This window comes from Montipora foliosa, chromosome 4 (assembly GCF_036669935.1).
Source record: "Montipora foliosa isolate CH-2021 chromosome 4, ASM3666993v2, whole genome shotgun sequence".
Classification (NCBI taxonomy): Eukaryota; Metazoa; Cnidaria; class Anthozoa; order Scleractinia; family Acroporidae; genus Montipora; species Montipora foliosa.
The window spans coordinates 42,769,234-42,789,233 of record NC_090872.1 but is presented as its reverse complement, the minus strand read 5'-3'; the positions used below and the strand labels follow the sequence as shown (position 1 = coordinate 42,789,233).

The window sequence follows — 20,000 nt, the reverse complement described above, 5'->3', positions numbered from 1 at the left end:
AATTTTTGTCGGTTGTGTGGCCGGGATGGGAATAATTTTTTGTCGGTTGTGGCTGAGATGGGGTTTCATTTTTGTCGGTTGTAGCCGAGAAGGAAATGCTTCCATGGCCGAGAGGTTTTACTATAAATGCTCAGTTTAGGCTGCTATGAATTTCTGTACCTTATTTTTTCCCTTTCCGTCCATCATCCGGTTGTGGCTGGGTGGGTTTTTTAATTAAAAAAAAAAAAAAAAACCCGTTGCGCCGCTGTTTTGTTTTATTCCCGTCTGTTACTTGGTGGCGGCCGAGAGAAATTCAGAACTTTCTGTCTCCTCTGGTGTCAGAGTAGTTTTATGGTTGTTGTTTTGTTTGTTTTTGGTCTCACTTATATTGATTCCTCGTTGTTTAAATTTTGCTCGGTTAGGCCGGAATAATTTCGTTTGTTCTGGTTTTGCACCATTTTGTTTGTTAGGCTGGATTTCGTGTTCTTCGTTTTGGCTTGTTTTCGTTATTTATTGTCGATTTTGCTGTAGTTTTTCGGTGGCAGTGTTTCGATTTTTATTTTTTCTTTTCTTTTCCGGCCTAGAAAGTCGAATAACGGTGTTTACCAGTTTTCTTCATGAATAATTTCTTTTGTTGCTCGATTTTATTTCCCCTCCCTTCCCTCCCCTCATATTTTAAAACTCATCTTTGGTCTAGTCTTTTCGCCTCCGAAATAAGGACTCGCATGTCCCGTAACTCAACTCTCAAGTCCTTAGGCCTTTATTTAGCGAGTGTCCACTGGGAATAGATTACTTTCTTAGTATTGCTAGTCAACACATAATGACGTCACAAATTACAGATTTGTCTTTGACTTGCAACAGTTCAAACGTCCTGTCTACTGACTCATTCTAAGAAGAAGAATCAGAGAGCTACAACAGCTATGGAGCAAAAAATTAGTCACTTGATATAATGCCCCTGGGTGGCATCTGGTCACCTGAAACTTGATGTATCATTAATTTTGAGCATTTGAATAACCTTTTAAATTTTTACAAATTGAAATGTCCTTTTGGTTGCAGGAAGAAAGACGAAATTTGGATTTCAATCGTACATTAACAACTACGCAAAATAAGTGTTTAAAATGTCTAACAAAGATTCATCTCACCTATTGCTTCTTCAAACGAAAACAGGACCGTTTTTCCTTGTTCCATAAGATCACATGCAAGATTTCCCATCCATTTGAAGCCAGTTAAAGTTTCCTGCAATTAATGAATTAAAGGGGTAAAAGACCACCCAGCTTTGGACAATAATGAGTTGCTAGTGATAACCAAAAGCTCGATTTTGTCTGGGTATTTAGCACTAACCAAGCTCGAGCAACCCAAGTGAGCACAACACTACTGTGAAAAAGCTGCAAGGTGATCATTGTGTACCCCTTTGAAGTTTTAACATGATGAAAATGAAACATCCTAATGATGTATTTGATACTTGATAGCTTCTTCATTGATAAATCAGGTTTTATGAGGGCCCTGCATTGCACCCCACCTCTTCAGCATTGTTCTCATTGTAAAATTTGAAGTTAAGTTAAGGTAAGTGGAAAAACTGACACACTAAATTTAAAATGGAAAATACCTCATCAATTATCCTCACATCCTAAACTCAAACGTCAAAAAAACTAACAGCTCTGACTGACCTTAAACATGAAGCCCTCTTCTCTGGCCATAGATTGGAGCATTTTTGTAGAAACTGTGCTTGCAATCATATACACAGATGAACCTGCCCAAAATTAGTGATTTACTACCGGTACATGCAACAGGCCCAAAGTACGTACATTGCACATGACTTAACCAGGCCACAGTTGCTCAAAATAACCCCATTAGAGAGCTTAGGCACGCGGCATTTTCGAGCCATAGATAGATTCAAACTAATCATCTCTAATAGTGAAAGATACTTAACAACATAAATGTGGTAGTGTGGAGACAAGTTAAACAGAAAAAAATCTCAATTAAGGTTGCCATATGTGGCCCAACAACATGGCGTGCGTAAGCTCCCTTATGCTTGGATAGCACTGACCTGCAATATACAAATGTAAATACCATGACAACATAGGAATTTTGACAAATTACTTAACCAATTGTTTGCACTGACCATAATTGGACCCCTGGGTCATAAGTCATCAAATTTTAACATAATAGCTACTTTTTCAGCCTCAATGTTGAGTTGGTTTACTGGATTGCTGACTATAGAATCTCAAACGCTTGCCATGATCAAGAAATTTGAAAAAAGGAAGGTGATGATAATTTTTGTTGCTAAATTTGATCTGAAATATTATTAACTTATTTTAAATCAGTTTTTGTTTTAATGTCTTTCAGCATGCTTATGTTGCAGGCAACATTTTGTTTCAGTTAATATTATTATTTTTAACTGTGCAAGGCCATAATTAAAAAACAATCATGTGAAAGTCAACCCCGGTTCAGAAGTGTCTAAAATTCGCCAAATCGCCTGCCATGCAGGCTACAAATGTGAATAAATCAAAGTTAGGATCAACAGTGGCCTGGGATAAGAGTTCAACTTCAAGTTTGGAGGAGTAAAAAGTTAGTCTCAAGAAGCATGAATGTGTGTGAGAAGTGTTGTAGAGGGGGTGTGTATAAGGGGTATTCAAGGAGGGTACCACCTGGAAGGTAAAGGGGAGATAGATCTGTGAAGGGTGGGGTAGGAAAGAGGCAATGGGGAAGATCTGGGAGAGGTAGGAGAAGTAGAATGGAGAAAAGGAGTCCCTTGTTCTTTTTTTAAAAATGTATTTATTTTTATTGAATACATAACAGAACTTTACATTACACTTAAAAACCAAGATACATATAAAAATAAAAATAAAACAAATACAACTTATAATCAGACGTACAAGCCAAAACAGGATGTAATAGGAAGCTAATCGCATACTGACATGCACAGGAACTGAGTGAACAATCAAAGAGGGCGAATAAAGTACATTGAATCATGTAAATTTCTCAACCTTCTATTTAATATTAATTGTCAAGCCAATATTTTTGTACAGGGTCAAACTTGATATCATATTAAGGATAACAGATTGAAATATTTGAATAAAGTTTTCATTTTTGGTATTCAATATTGTCTTTTAGTTTTCAGGCCTCAAACTCAGAATGACCGAGTTTGCTGCAGAAGCTCCTGCCCCTTAGCTTTATTGCAAAAACAAACGCAATTTGTTGCATCTTAGTCACAGATAAATGCACTCCAATACCATGTGAGGAATTTTTGATTTGTTACAAATTAAAGGGCAAATATCACGCACCAAAGTCGAAACTCTCATTTCATACTTAATTCCCTCAAGAAAAAGGGGCCACAAAGCAGTCTTCCCGAAGACAAACGAAAAATTCCTCACATGGTATTTGGGGTAGTATAATATGCTATTAGAACTGAGATTTTGAAGGGATATCTTAAAACTTGTTGGGACAGGAGGTCCGAGAAGTAATTTTGGCGTCAAAATAAAGCCCTAGAAAATCGAACTTCCAGATTTTATGTGCATTTCATGGTCTTCTGAATAAATCCGCCTCCTACTTGAAAGCCAATTATGCTGAGCCAATCAACGTTCAGGCACCTGCTAAGGTAGCAGATCACATGTGAATTGACACCCAATCCTTTCACGTCCGATTGACACGATACGTCAAACGAAGAAAAGCGATTTTGGCTGTTTTAAAATTTATTTTTCAGAAATGTTTTTTCGGGAAAATATACTTCATAGCCCAACGATTTACATGTAAGATTTGCAACAACAAGAAATTTGAGTGAGACGCCCAAATTTACCTTTACGGAGACCTTAACTACACCCACAAAAAGGAAAATCTCTTTTGCACAGTTGATAAAAATAAACCAGTTTAAAAAAATTACCTAGGTCAAAATTAACTGCAACACTTACCTGGATATAACTCTGGGTGCTGTTTCTTGTGATGCTTAAATGCCCACCAGCCAAACAAAATCCCTATCTCATTTCCAGTGAACACCTTCCACTCAGCACTATTTTTTAAAAGTGATAAATGATACTTCAGATAAAGTTATTAGTCAGTCACTCTGGTTTTCTTCCTACCAATGAATTGCTAGCTGGCAAGCCCATTTTTCCCACTGTGATTTGGGTTGGCTTACTAAAATGTTTGAGGACTGCAAATAGTCTACAGTACATATACCACCTGAAAGTGTTGACCCCTTGGGGCAAAGCAATACCTTGTCTTTGCCACGGGTAGTGGTCGCACGCCACCAAGATATGCAAATTATGTTCCATCGCTATAACTGAGGTGCAATCTCATGGTGTGACAAATCGATTCTGAATGCAAGAAATTGTAATCAAACTGAGAAGGTGCGTGATTTACTTAAGGACTCAAATTTTATAATCTTTACACAATGTAAAATGAAAGAAGTCTTAAAGATACAGAGATAAACCAACTGACAGCTGTATTATCCAACCTACATTACAAAGCGCTTGTTGTTATCCAGGCTGTAATGCTGTATGCATGCGTGAGAAATTTGTTTGGTTTCGAGAAAGGTTCAATTGTATCTCTTTTTTGCCTGTGTCTTCTTATTTTATTCAGAGACTAGGAGAGCTTACGCGATGATCCTTGTTTTATCAATGCCATTTGATGAACAGCAAATATTCCTTCCAAAATGTTGTTAAAACCTGTCAATTTTCAATTTGATACATTTCTTAGAACCACTTCCGAAGGATAGGAGCCTTTGTCAATGCTATTCTGAGACCAAACGTACGACCGCATTAAGAATGGTTTCTTTTGTCGTCCCTGTCATCAGCATTCATTTGTGGACAACCAAGGAAGTTTTGAGATTTCAGCGAAAGAACGACATAATTATTAACTTATGTGTAGTCTGTGATGTTAGAACCATATTTGATCCAGCGCTCGGGCTGCACTTTCACATGTGAGGCAGTCAGCCTTCACTCATGATGAATTTGAATACATCACGCCAATATGCACCAATGATCAAATAATTGTGGACCAGTTCAGGAGTCTGACATCATGGTTGGGTTGCTTTCTTAGAATGTTTTTGTTTTTTGTAATTTTTGATCCAAACAACTTGGAAAGTACAGTAGGAATTAACCACAAGAAAAGACAAATTTACCAGCCTTGAACAACAAACAGTTGGTCACCCAAGGTTTTCAAGGATATTTTGAACATGTTTTGAAAATACTCCATGACCAGCTACCTGAGATTTTAGTGATTAGCGCAGAGACGCTATCCTTGAGTGGTTTTATATCTTGCAAGAGCCCGTCACAGAGAATATATAAGCTTTTAGTATTATAACCCTCTAAAACCCTCTCTGGCTCCAGGAATTTGAGATAATAAATTATGCTCATGCACCGAGCGGCAAAAAATAAGGGCACAACAAACTTAAATGAATGAAACTTAAAAATGTGATGACGGCGAAGTCCACACAAGCGAGACAAGTGTTAAAGAAATCGACACATTGAACAGTCCACAAGACGTTTTTGAAACAGTAACTGCAGTGCAATCAAAATAAACCCCAAAGGTTTCTTGAAAATGAGTTTGGAATCTGGCTACAGATATTTTCTTTACAAGTAAAAAGAAAAGCTGACTCTAGGTCCATATCGAGTGGCCGTGATCTCCTTGCTGTTCGCAATTTCAAGATGAAACTTGTTCAGCTTCTGTTCTTCGGTGGGTTCTTGTCACAGATACTGCCCTCAATGCCCTGCCTGGGTTGCCAGTCATAGAGGAGCTTGACAACACGCCGACACTGGAACAGCTCAGCAAAGCCATCAAAGGTCTCGCCTGTGGCAAGGCACCGGGGAAGGATGGTATCCTGCCGGATGTTTTGAAGCATGGGAAGCAAACCATCCTGCAACCACTTCATGAGCGCCTCTGCCTGTGCTGGGAACAAGGTCACATCCCCCAAGATATGAGAGATGCTAACATAGTCACCCTGTACAAGAACAAGGGTGAGACCATAGTGATTGCAACAACTATTGCGGCACCTCTCTTCTGAGCATCATTGGCAAAGTCTTCACTCGGGTCACCTTGACCCGCCTGCAGAGCCTTGCTTCACAAGTCTACCCCGAGTCACAGTGTGGCTTCAGAGCTGGGAGGTCCACAGTGGACATGATCTTCTCCCTCCGTCAGCTGCAGGAGAAGTTTTGAGAGCAGCAGCAGCCATTGTTGACTTGGTGAGCAGAAGCGGGCTCTTCAAGATACTCCAGAAGATTGGCTGCCTTCCAAAGCTCCTGGCGATCATCACCTCCTTTCACCAGAACATGCAGAGTACGGTCTACTTCAATGGGGCCACCTCCAATGCCTTCCCAGTCAGCAATGGAGTAAAGCAGGACTGTTCCTGTTCAGGATTTTCTTCCCAATGCTGCTCCAGTATGCCTTTGTAGACTGTACAGAAGGTGTCTAACATTTCACTCCCTGGAAAGTTGAGCCATACTCTACACACAGATCAGATCATAAAAATCCGATGTCTTAAGCTCCATAATGATACAATGAATCGGTATCCATACATATTTAGTTCTGTACTTCAACACTGCTTTGACTGAAATTCACGACTTGTGAAAACAGAGGTTATGGAAGATAGAAGTGATCCTCACACTTAATTGGGCAATTCCAGAAATAATTTTCTCTTCACAGAGACTTAAAAGATTAAGGTGGGCTTCAATGGAATTCTAACCCATGACCTCTGTGATTATACTGGTGCAATGCTGTACCAAATGAGACATGAAGCCACTCAGTTGGGAGTAGGTCATTTTGTTGTTATCATGCATCCCCATGTGAGAGGAATGATGAATGAAAGAAGATTGTCATCTGGTCGATAATAGAGATTCGCCCTATCCTTGGATGCAAGGCATGTTTAGGCATTGACATTATTCAGTACAGTGATAATGACTCACTGAATAAAGAGCAGACCGGAGATGCAGCTGTGTTCATGGTAGAGTGCAGCCCACAGTCAGTGTTGACACAAGAGGAAATACCTGCAAAGTTCCCGTCAGTTTTCAGCGATGGAGTGGGCCAGCTGTCAGGAGAATACACCTCGCTGCATTACAGTAGCGCTGAGATCTAAGTTTGGAGAACCACTCAAAGACCTCGTAGAACAAGACGTAATAGCACCAGTAAAGACAAAAACGCCGTGGATAAGGTCCATGGTAGTGGTACCCAAAAAGATGGCAAGCTTCGAGTCTGTTTAGACCCGAAGGACCTGAACATTATCCTCTACCAACGATTGAGGAAATCACGACCCGACTGCAAGGCGCAAAAAGCATTCACCCTTCTGGATGTGCGCAACAGGTTCTGGCAAGTCAAACTAGAGGACGAGTCGTCCTACTTAACAATGTTTCAAACTCCCTTTGGCAGATACCAATGGAAACAGATGCCATTTGGCATATCCTCAGCACCAGAAGTTTTCCAACGGAAGATACACAAGTTTGCGGAAGACTTGGCTGGCATCGAAGTTGTCACTGATGACTTTCTTGTTGTTGGATTTGGAGATCGCTATGAGGAGGCAGCCCGTGACCATGACAGGAATCTGTTGGCATTCCTGAAATGTTGCGAAGAGCAGGAGGCAGGATGAAGTCCTCTTTATTGGACACTTGGCATCACCTAAGGGACTCGGAGTTGACCCTGCTGAAGTCTGTGCCATCACAGAGATGCACCACCATCAGATAAGCTCAGAGTTCAACACCAGCTCGGTCTAGCACAGTACCTAGCAAAGTTTCTGCCCAACCTGTTTGACATCACCAAGCCTTTGCAGATATCACACAAAATGATGTGCAATTCGTCTGGGAGGATGCCCACAAAGAAGCGTTCAAGATGCTGAAAGAAGCTGTTACCGTTACTTCAGTATGTTGTTACTACAACCTCAATGAGGAGGTCACTTTACAGTGCGATGCATCTCAGACATACTTGGGTGGTGCAGTTTTACAGAGGGTTCTGCCAGTTGCATATGTTTCACATGAACTAACACCCGTGGAAAAAAGATACGCTCAGATCAAGAAAGAGTTCCTGGCGATTGTATTTGCCTGTGATCGTTTTCACACCTACATCTATGGTTGCAAGGAAGTCAACATTGAAACGGACCACAAACCACTTCAGCCGATCTTTGCAAAACCACTGGCAAGTGCCCCAAAGCATCTACTGAGGATGTTGCTCCATCTTCAACAATACAACCTTACAGTCAAGTACAACAAAGGAAAGGACTTTCACCTGGCAGACACACTTAGCAGAGCATATCTCCAGGAGGTGAATGCCAGTGACCATACCAGAGAACTGGACTTTCCACTGGCATTGAAGCTTTATTGCAAAAATTTGTGGATGTTAGTAACTTTTGACCACGGGTGAGGTCCCTCTTATGATTCGTTGTATCCTGACCGTGAAAAGGCTTTAGTTTACTCATCGCTGAAATAACAATATAATACGAGTTGTAAACTCTTTATACTTGAAAGCCTAACTTTTTACGTAATATATCCTTCACCTGATTAACTCCCGCACAGGATGAACTTCAAACGTACATTTTTTCCATTCAACAGAGGTCATATCTGTCTCATACTAGCTAAGATAAGTCTCAAGTTGAATTCATCTTAGCAATAAATACAACTCATTAGCATTGTATGTGTTAACAAAATGTTGCTTCATTCTTGTTACCTCGGCTGTTTCTCTGCAAGAGCCATTCTATCAGAATCAGGATCATTTGCCAGTATCACAGTACAGTAGTTCTCATCAGCAGTTTTCATGGCAAGGTTCTGTAATGGAGAAAATGTCGTTGATTATTTTATTTACAGAGCCTGGATTGACCAAAACAGTCAATTCCCTATACCCTAAGTAGCCATTCCCGAAAATCCATATGCAGTATTAAAGGTAAACTATCCACTTGCACCTGTTGTAACCTGCCAGCTGCTACACTCGTTGCAAGTCTCAGTGAAAATTGTAAGTTTACAGGCTGATCGATTGAATTTTGAACTTTCAAGATTCAAGAATGATGCAAAGTGTACACCCACATTCATTTTGGAAGCCCATGCTATGGCTAAATTACCATGTGGGATCCACTGTACTCACAAGATTCTTACCAAGGCAGTCTTTCCTTCCTCTGGATTTGGGTATCTCACTGTTGGAAAGTTAGGATCTGGAAACATCTAAGAAAAAATCAGTTATCAGTGCTGTCAGTGAATCAATCTTAAATAGATAGATTATCATTACAGTGGAAAATATTTATTGTAAATAACAAAATATAATTTACACTTGTTACTGTAATTGCACAAGTTGCACAACTATACACAAAAAGGTTTGAACCTTGTTTATCACATTGGTAGTTCATGTTACCTCTTTAGTTGTATTCATTATCCAAAGAATGCAATTGTAGTAGTAACAATAATTATTGACTTTCTGCAAAAAACCTGGAAAGAGATGCTCGGATCCCAGGGGCTAAGAGACCAAGCATCGTCTGGTTGAAGAGGCCTGCATTCCTCCCAACACACCCACAATTTGAAGATCTTTCAAAATACCCTGCAACCGACAAAAAAACGACACCCAAAAAATCAACCACCAAACGGCACAATCTTTGTTGACACCCGATGCATCCTTTTTAGTCACCTTTTCAAAAACATGGTGAGAGGGATCATCACAAGAACAAACAGTAGAGACAACGAGCCAAATTCATCATCTTCTGAATTCCTTTTCCACATCCTCTACACTAATCTCTATTTCCTCTTGCTTCTCAACATTTCCCATCCTCCCCCTCACCTTGTCCAGCCAACTAGCATCCTTGTCATGCCTCTTCTCCACCAACCAAATATCACTTCAGGACCTTCTTGCCTTCCCTGCATTTGGTGTTTGGTTCAGTCCTGGGTTTGCCTTGCCCCCAAACGCCTTGTACAAATGACTTGCGTTATTCTTGAACAAGGTGTTCTGTGTAACCTTCCTGCAGTTGTCTACAAACCACCAAATTCCTGTGCCCCCAGAGTGGATCCCTTCCTTTTCAACAACGAAATTACTGCAACCATCCTCTTCTTCACAACCAGATATCTCCTATTCAACTGATCTATCATTTTCCTCCCAAGCACAGGCCCCTTTCTCATCTCCTTAACCCTTTTGAAATCCTGCCACCTTTTCTCGATACTCTTCTCAATCCTCCTATGCCACCTGACCGCAACTACATACAAACCATCGAGATTATGCATAAGCCCATCCAAAACCATCACCTCTCTTATTCACTTCCCTCCTATCCTGCGCCTGTAAACCTGAAACCTCAGCCCACTCCTCACTACCAAAGACTTCTCTCATCTACTGAAGTACCTCGTTTTCCTCACTGCTTGCCACTCTACGACCATCATTGTCAATATGAAAAGCAACCAACTTCTCCAAAACCACTTTGAACTCTCCATTGATGCCACCCTTCCTCCCCTTAGCATCCTGTCCTCCAGCCCTCTCCTCACCCTCAAGAAAACAATCCAGCCTTTCCACAACCACTTGAACTCTCTGTCAATACCACCATGTAGCAGTATACCTCTGCACATAAGTGTTGTACTATGACAATGCAAGATGTTACAATAACTTATACCAGAGCTTGCTTTCAGACAATGAGGGAGAGAAATGTTGGCCCCTAAACCATACCCATTCTTACAGGGTATGGCTCTTGCACCCAAGAAGTTTGAATGAGAATTGAACGATTTGAGGGTACTCCCTCTTCATCAGTGGTTTGAAAGCAACTGAAAAATGCTCAAATAACACCAAAAAATGCAATGTTTACAGCACGTGCTGACTTTATATGAAATTAAAGTCCACATTGAGACCACCAGGCTGCAGGGTGCAGTGTCTGAAAATCATCCTGGCCTCATAACTATGTCTGTCTGTGTCATTCCTGAAACCGGAACGGATTACAGAGACCAGCTTGTCCTGAGTAGTGTGCGGGGAAGCAAAATTGGGTCCAACAGGAAGACCAGAGTCTGGTAGCCATGTGTGGATGTTCCCTAAATCAGTCACCCAAACAAGTTTCTCCGATATAGATCTTGTGGCATGCGTGGCATTTGATGGCAAAAACCATGTTCTCACTGACACAGGTGTATTTTTTGATGTAAAAGTGGTGCGTCCACCTGGATTATCGATAAATGTGGAGGGGTTGGTGTAAAGGCAGGTGTTGCAGCGAGACTGGCCACAGGGAAATGTACCGTGGTCCTCATCAGCCGTAGTCAGGTTAGTGAGAGTGCTTCTGACTTACAGTTAGCATACAGGATGTACAGGGGTTGAAAAATAGCAACAGTGTCCCATCATCCCGCAGGAGGTGAAATTTTTGTGAGATGAGATTCTTGATAAGTTGGTCGGCTGGATGGTATATTAAAACCAGAGGGATGGTGGAGTGCTCAGCAGGAGGGATGTGTGCAGCCACACATGGTCTACGATAATAATGTGAATGTGTGCTCAGTCAACAATGTTTTGTGGGTAACCACGGTTTCTAAAGAAATTAGCCATCTCCTTGCTCTTTACTTGAAAATCTTCCTTGTCAGTGCAGAGGCAACATAAGTGTAGAAACTGACTGTGAGGGACGGAATTCTTACAATGAATGGGATGCCAGGATGCATAGTTAAGGTAGGAATGAGTATCAGTGGGTTTGTAGTGTACGCTGGTTGTAAGAAGTTAGAAGTTGGCGTTAAGGACATTCGCGCCCATTGCTACTGCGCATTTTTTCACGCATGTCACACATACGTCATGCATCGCACACCACGAAGGTAAACACGATGCTAAAGGTGCAAACATTTTCCACAAGAATGGAACGTGAAAGCAGATGGCATTATGGGATAGCTGTGGACCCAGGTCTTCTCGGAAATGTCACACAATGGCGTGACTGTGCAAAAAGACAATCGCTTTGAGAACTTTGCAGCGATTTTACTCTCTTGAATGCTCGGTGACCCCCATTTTTCTTTCCGTAGATCACTTCCTTTTCTGATTTTGTCTATTTTAACAAAAAACAAAAAAAATCTGTACGTGAGAAGTTACAAATATTTCGCCTTTTATGCTCTCATGCGACCGAAGTTTTCTTTCTTAGACTAATACGTATCGTTTTTCAAGGTGTATATTACCTCAGAAAAAGACATCAGCTGCAAAAGTTTGTTTAGTTGTATTAGTTATGTTGAATTGAGTACGTTTACCTGATCTAAATTTCACTAATGTAGCTTTTTTATTGCTGACAGTTGTAAGCAAAGATCGTCTTAAAATAACGCAAGCTTCTAAAAGTGCACCTCATGATCTCGAAAACGAGCACGGTGACCCCCCATTTTTTTTGCCTTTTTGGCAAAAGTAGATCATTACCTTTCTGCGTGGCAGGTTTTAAAAAAAACTGTATGTGGGAACGTTTTGGGCGCGAACGTCCTTAAAACAAGGTTGAGAAAAGGCAGTTCTTCATCAGAGATGAACCAAATAAAATCAGCATGTGCTGTTAACGTTGCGTTTTTTGTTTTTATTTGAGCGTTATGTTGCACGTACATTTTTCAGTTGCTTTCAAACCACTGATGAGAGGGAGTACCCTCGAAACGTTTGGTTCTCATTTAAGCTTCTTGGGCGCAAATTTGAACTTTCATCCTATATGAACTTCTATATGAATATATTCAGTGTTGGGCTTGACTATATTCCTAAAAGAAATGCTTTAACCAAAAATATTAAATATTGAAATAAACAACAGTCAAGTACTAGTATAGGATAAAGAATTGCTTTAGGAATTTTTTTAAATAGTTTAAAACCAGAGGATGCTAAATTACCATAGGTTTTCCAAAAGATTAAACATGTCTGGGCCCCGCAGGTTTTTTCCTTTTGTTTAGGTGTCTTTGCTGCAAAATCACTCTGCATCAATTCATTATTTCAATTTTAACATAAATTTTTGATCGCTTACAACTTACAACTTGGGGTGTTGGGGGCTCTGGATAGAGGTAGTACCTTTGTTGTCTGGCAGCTGCTTCCTACCTGGTAGATTGGACAGGCAGCACTGGCCCTCACCCATCTCCTAAATCTCTCACGTGCTGGCTCCAAGCGCCACATCCCGGTACACCGTTTCAGCTGGCGGGCAAAACCACGTGACGGGGTGATGTTTACACTGCATCACCTCGCCAGGCGGAGGAACAGCTTTAGGCAGCCAATGGCTAGAGGGCGGAGGAGATCTCCATGGATCCAATGGCCAAGTGTAGGGGAGTAAACCCTTCAAATCAGGAGTGGTGCACCGAAGGTGGACCAGTGTGCAGTGCCCACTGACTCTGGCAACTCCTGCAGCCAACATGGTGCCAAACATACTGCTCTGCATTCCTTTGGACTACACCGGCGAGGCTGAGAGGGGGTCTCGACGACTGGGAATCTCAGGATCTCCATACATCTCGCCCAGGCTTGCGCCCTGGAGAGGACACTCCAGCGACAGAAACAATACGGGAGACAGCAGATACGGGTTATCTCCGATGATGGGAGGGATCTTCGTGTCCCACTGGTCAGCTATCACAAGCCTCAAGCCAGGCAGCCCCCGGCCAGTAAGGTGCTGACCCGTCACAGTCTGCCTGCTTCAATGGGTGCTTGGAACTCAGGATAAACACGAAAGAGCAGACTGTAAACGCTGCACCAGGCAAAGAAAGAAGATAAAAAACAAAGCCGCCAGCGCTGAGACTGGCAAGCTGGAACGTTAGGAGCAGGTGTCCTGGCCTCACTGATGACCTACAGCAGGTCGACGACTCAAGAAAGACAGCTGCCATCAGTTGTGAGCTGAAAAGACTCGACATTTACATCAAGACTTCCATCCAACGGCAGCCTGAAAGAAAAGGACTATACTCTCTTCTGGCAGGGGAAAGCCCCAGAGGAGCATCGTGTGCACGTTGTAGGATTCGCAGTGAGAAACTCTCTACTGTCTTCCACTGAACCGCCTTCAGAAGGCACAGCCCGCATCCTTTCCCTCCGCCTCACAACCATCTCAGGCCCCGTAAACATCATGTGTGCCTACGCCCCCATGCTCAGCTCAACAGCAGAGACAAAGGAAAAATTCTACGAGGAGCTCGAGACCGCCATCAAGAAGATACCCTCATCTGAACATCTGTACCTGCTTGGCGATTTCAACGCTCGGATTGGTTCAGACCATGCCTCCTGGCCCCGATGCATCGGCCACTTTGGCGTCGGCAAACTAAATGAAAATGGACAGAGACTCCTTGAGATCTGCTCCTTTCATGATCTCTGCATTACCAACACCTTTTTCTCCACTAAACCCAGCCACAGAGTGTCCTGGCAGCACCCAAGATCTCGTCACTGGCACCAGTTGGACATCATCATCACTCGTACACCCTTGCTGAACAGTGTCCTCACTACTTGCAGCTATCACAGTGCGGACTGCGACACCGACCACTCCATGGTCGCCAGCAAGGTGCGTCTACAACCCAAGCGGAACCACCGGTCAAAGCAGAAAGGACGCCCTTGGATCAACACAGCTATGACTTCAGTCCCAGAACTACATGAACGTTTTGCTGACTCCATTCAAGGGGCCCTTAGCAACTGTCCATTCAGTAGCGCAAAAGACAGATAGAACCACATCTGCGACACCACGTACAAGTCTGCAGTTGACGCTTTTGGAAAGAAAGAGCGTAAAAATCCTGACCAGTTTGAAGCTGGAATCGTTGAGCTTGAGCCAGTTATTGCAACCAAAAGAACTGCCCTGCTAAGCTACAAGACCCATGTGAAAAGTCACTTACTGCCCTGCCCTGCTAGACAGTGCGCGAACAATTACTGGCGGAACCTGTGTCAAAGCATTCAGCTGTCAGCTGACTGTGGCAACATCCGGGCCATGTATGAGGGAATGAAGAAGGTCTTGGGCCCTTGCGCAATCAAGATCGCCCCACTGAAGACAACCTCAGGCGAAGTCATCACCGCCTGCACAAAGCAAATGGAGAGATGGGCTGAGCATTACCAAGAGCTGTACTCGAGAGAGACCATTGGAAAACAGAAGCCCCCTGTCAGTCATGGAAAAGCTGGATGACCCACCCACCACTGAGGAGCTTGGCAAGGCCATCGACTCACTAGCCAGCGGCAAAGCCCCAGGAAACGATGGCATCCCCCCTGAGGTCATCACCAGAAGCGATGGCAGCTTGTTCAACCTTGTGCGCCTCCGTGCAAAGACTAAAGTGCGGAAAGTTCTCATATGTGAGTTGCTATTCGCTGATGATGGCGACCTGACCGCACACACCGAGGCTGCCCTCCAAGAACTCATCAGCTGTTTTGCCCAGGCCTGCACTGAGTTTGGCCTGATGATCAGCATCAAAAAGACAAACATCCTGGCCCAAGGCGTCAGCTCGGTCCCCTCCATCTCCATTGGCGACTGCACACTCGTCGCGGTGGAAGATTTCACTTATCTCAGCTCCACCATCTCCAGCACCTGCAGCCTGGACTCCGAGCTGAACTCCAGGACCGGCAAGGCATCAGCAGAAATGGCCCGTCTGTCAAAGAGAGTGTGGGAGAACCCCATGCTAACCATCAAGACAAAGACACAAGTGTATCAAGCCTGTGTGCTGAGTACACTGTTGTATGGGAGTGAGAGCTGGATTGTATATGCCCAACAAGAACGCAGATTGAACACCAACGCTGGCTTAGACGGATCCTTGGCATCTCATGGCAGGATCATGTCCCCAACAAAGATGTTTTGGAGAAGGCAGGAATTCTCAGCATGTTCGCCCTGCTCACCAAGAGACGCTTGCACTGGCTACGCCATGTCACCCGCATGAAAGATGGCAGACTCCCCAAGGACATTCTGTATGGTGGGCTTGCCACTGGCTCCAGACCAACGGGTAGGCCAGCACTCTGCTACAAAGACGTGTGCAAGCGCGACCTCCAGCAGGACTTGAAGCGCTGGCTGTAGACCGCAGCAATTGGCAATCCACCACCAAGTCGGCCATCAAGACAGCTGAGCTGAAGCGTTAAGAGCAGTGGGAGGAAAGGCGAGCATGCAGACGCCAGAGAGCGGAGCCAGCACCCTCGGGACGACAACGTCTTCACCTGCACCAAATGTAGCAGGATCTGCCGCTCCAGGATCGGGCTCTACAGCCACAGCCGGCGCTGCAGCTCCACCACAGACTTACCCTCAACAGGTGCATTCTCCATAGTCTCCCGAGACTGACGGATGCCTACTACTACTACAACTTATACATGAATCATACATTTTCATCATTTTCAATTTACACAATGAATACAATAAGCGTTGTTCAATCATTCTTAAAATTAACATGGCATGGTTGTTCACAAATAATAGGAAAAGGCAGAGGATAAATAAATAATTAGAATACAAAAACCTTATACAAAAAGAATGCCCATGGTTATTCGTTAACCCTGTTAAGAAAAAGCTCTCTTCAGAAGACGTGTTCAGGGAACACTTAAATAATGTCCATGGATAAACTCTCACACATTGGTAATTCATTCCATTTCCTTGGAGTTGCAAACGTAAATGTGACCCTATTTGGGAAAACCGGGCTTACCGAAAATAGCATTGTAATGCATTTTCAATGCATTTTAAATCCGTTGATAATGCATTACAATGCATTGATAATGGTTCTCAATGCATTTGTAATGCTATTCAGTCCATTGTGAAAACGTTGACAATGCTCAACAAAATGTTTAAGAATGGATGAAAAATGTTTCTCAACGCAATGGCAACTTTTTCCAACATTTGATACAAATTCTGCACAAGACGTTGAACACAAAGCACAACGTTTCGCCCCGTTGTAAGCTAAACACATTGTCAACACAACCAATAGCGGTTTGTTTACCAGTAACAAATTTAATTGAACATCAAAATTCTGCATCTGAGAGAATTTGATTTTGTTTGATTAATAAGGAGCAATTTGTCGCAAATTACATTAAAACTCTTGCGAAGCAACAGCCAATATACCCACCAGAAATATAAACGTTGAAAAAGAAAATGTTGGTGTGATTTGTTTGGCCCTTCGCCCCCGAGCTTGCCACTAATTAGTTTAATAGTTTTTTCTGTCATAAATTTTAAGTAAACTTTTCGATTTCATTGGCTTTGAAAACAAAGAGTAAGCTTCAAAAAGTCTTTGAAATGCATCAAGCTGTTCACGATTAAATGCAACCGACGGTATAGCAATTTTCATCGTTCTTAACTCATCAGTCACGCACACCACGCATTTGACAAAGATAATTTTTTATCAACGTAGCCTTACCTCGCTCTTGGCAAAAGAGCATTTCAGGAAATTTCACTCCTATTTAGTATTTTAAGTATTTCTGATGACGCCTACACTTGCTACTCAAGGGAATGGTTATTAATGGTTATTTATTTTCACTGGTGATTTTATACAAACATTACATAGCAGACACTGAGGCAGACAAAAGCGCGCCACATGTTAGCTCATGTTATGGCTCGTTTTGCGCCTTTTATCTTTATGGGGTTTTATTGCAATGGTTGGCCGTTTTGATAACTTAAACGCAAAAGGGTTTAATCTGTACTGGGGTAAAAGAAATTTTCGAAGGCCCGCAGAAAAAAATTTATTCTGTATCAGAAGTTCAAATTCGTGATCGTTCGTGTGCAACGTTGACATTCCTTTGTTATCCATGTGCCATACAAATCATGTTTGTGATGTTGCGGTATTTTGTTGCAGTTGCCAACTGAAATTCTCAGGATCAATTTATCGGCCCGATTTTTCGTATTGGTTACACATAAAGTGTTCTTTATTTTAAGTCAAATCTAGTTTGGCCACAGGGTGAACTATTTACTTAGTGGAGTAGAGTGGTCAGTCAAAATAGAGTTCATAATTGAGAATGTAAACTGCCTTGAGCATAAAAAAGACTTGTGAACACACAAAGCAATTTGGTCATTGGACCAAGTCAGATGGCACTCGTTGTAAGGTAAACATTAAGAGGAGTTAAACATGTTGGGGGTGCGAGGAATCTCGTGCATATGTATAACAAGATTCGCGGAACGGAAAGAGCAGTGGTATTTGAAGCCAAAATATTATCTGTGGACTTAAATGCTTATAGTAAGATAAAAACAATGAAGTATCTGTCCTTCATTCCGGAAACAAGAGAACTTACCGACACATCTTTGCCTGTGGAATGTCACACTTCTACTTGTGGGAATCGTCAAGAAACTAATATCAGGCCCGGGTTGCTTGAAGCATGGTTAGCGCTAAGCATCGTTAAATATCATGGAAACCTATAGGTTTTGACACCCGTAAGATACTTTAAACTGGCAGCTATTTGTATCGTGTTAGGCAACAAGTTTTAATTTAACTCATGTCAGGACACTGCATGCATGCAGATCCAAACAGATTGAACAAATTGTTCTTTCTGACAACAAAGGAAAAGAATGCGATGCTTGGTCAAAAACTCAAACAAACTTTTATTTACTGGCTTGATTATATATAGAAATTAAAATACAGATAGGGCAATACAGTTGTTGTTTGTAATGTTATAACATTCTGAAGTCTGAGGGTCCCGACGCATGTTGCGTGACAAAATTGACCATGTGTTACACACGCTCTCAATTGTCAGTGGAGAAAGAGTGGTATTCTCGTTTCATTATTATCGAACCAAAGAGAATCCATTTTGTGGACAAGGAAGCTAATCCTCTTGCGAACCTCCCGGCCGAGAGGAGGCATGAACTCCTGCCTTGGTTTTACATGCAAACTTAACCTCACGGCATTTTGCATTTATTGCATCTCTAACCTCTTTGTTTGATGGGCTTCCACCAGTGGGAGGAAAAACAATATACATCACACCTGCAATACGTAATAAAAGTTACATAATGTATGCATAAACTGAAGGTCAGTCTACTTGGCAGCAACAAGACTGGCAGAAAATAGGGGCCAGGACTATATCGGGGATTAGAGGGGAAACCCGAGATTAAACAAATATTAGGGAGCTTAAGATCTATGCCAACGATGTCGACGAAAACACCACAAAACAATGATATCATTGGTTAAAAGAGCATAAATAATCGTGCTGACGTGCAGCACGGATTTTAGCTCATATTTTTGAGGTTCTCTGGGTGACGACAACGTGAAATCACTAAATTTTAGGTTGACGACAATGTGAGTATGCAACAGAGAATTTTTCACTCTCTATTTTCAGTCTGAAATCGCTCGTACCGATTTATTGTTAGGATACTTCGCCCACATTGTATGAAGTGAACGAGATGGAATAATCGTGAAAGACTTTTACTACAGCAAAGTTCTATTTTGAGGTGACGTTTTCGTTAACATCGCCGTCGTAAATCTTAAGATAAAAGCCTCATCGCAGGTTTAGGGGAGCGCAGGGATGTTGTAAGGGGCAAAAAATGTACTCATGCTGAATCGCCCAATTTCAAAACAACGCGCATTGGATTGGTGTATTGTTGAAGCACATAATCAAGTGGCTTGTTTTCCAAGAAGACAAAGTGAACATATCAATTAAAGCCCTCCAAAAAAAAAGTGATTCGAAATGAAGTAGGTAAATAAACAAAAAATAAATAAACAAATAAATGAATGAGTGAATAAAAAAATAAATATAAGCAGAGACTTGCTTACATTTGACTAAGTCAACTCACTTTCCGTCAAGTTTGTCTTTACTCCTCTTCCCATCCATGTTGGAGGTGGCCATTTCTTCGGTGCTAAAAAGGGCGTCCATGCAACCTCGAGTATACGTTTTCCTGTCAGTACGTTTGACTTTCTTCACCTGGTTGGCCACTTCTTGTGGTAAATGTGAAACTAATGGCGATACGGAAGAGTTGCTGCTGGCGGTGCTACATTTAGAAAATTGCTTAGGAGTCATTACTGGCATTGTCTGCATATCTGGAGACCAGTCCAGAGATTGCAAGGGCAAGGTATTTTTCAACTGGTGCCTGTAGATTTATTTCTGAACAGTCTGCTGGTAATGACGACAAAGTCACGTCTGGACTGCTAAATGAGGGACCTGGCTGGGGTGTTGTCATTCCAATGTTGAAAATATCGGCTTCTATTACGGAAAGCTGTTCGTCAACACTGGTAAGTCTGGTTTGGATTCCAGCTAAAGTATCATAAATGTTCTTC

The 20,000-nt window shown here is 42.2% G+C and overlaps 1 protein-coding gene across 2 annotated transcripts in view; it reads right to left on the bottom strand.

Moving 5' to 3' along the window:
* Positions 1-20,000, bottom strand: part of LOC138000825 (phosphopentomutase-like) — a 146,837-nt gene that overhangs the window by 44,707 nt on the left and 82,130 nt on the right. For both annotated transcript variants that reach the window (XM_068847487.1, XM_068847488.1), the window contains exons 10-14: positions 9,045-9,110; positions 8,623-8,720; positions 3,888-3,985; positions 1,647-1,729; positions 1,122-1,215 (exon numbers count right to left, since the gene is read on the bottom strand). In XM_068847487.1, coding sequence (XP_068703588.1) covers positions 1,122-1,215; positions 1,647-1,729; positions 3,888-3,985; positions 8,623-8,720; positions 9,045-9,110 — 439 coding nt within the window. The remainder of the gene's footprint in view (positions 1-1,121; positions 1,216-1,646; positions 1,730-3,887; positions 3,986-8,622; positions 8,721-9,044; positions 9,111-20,000) is intronic.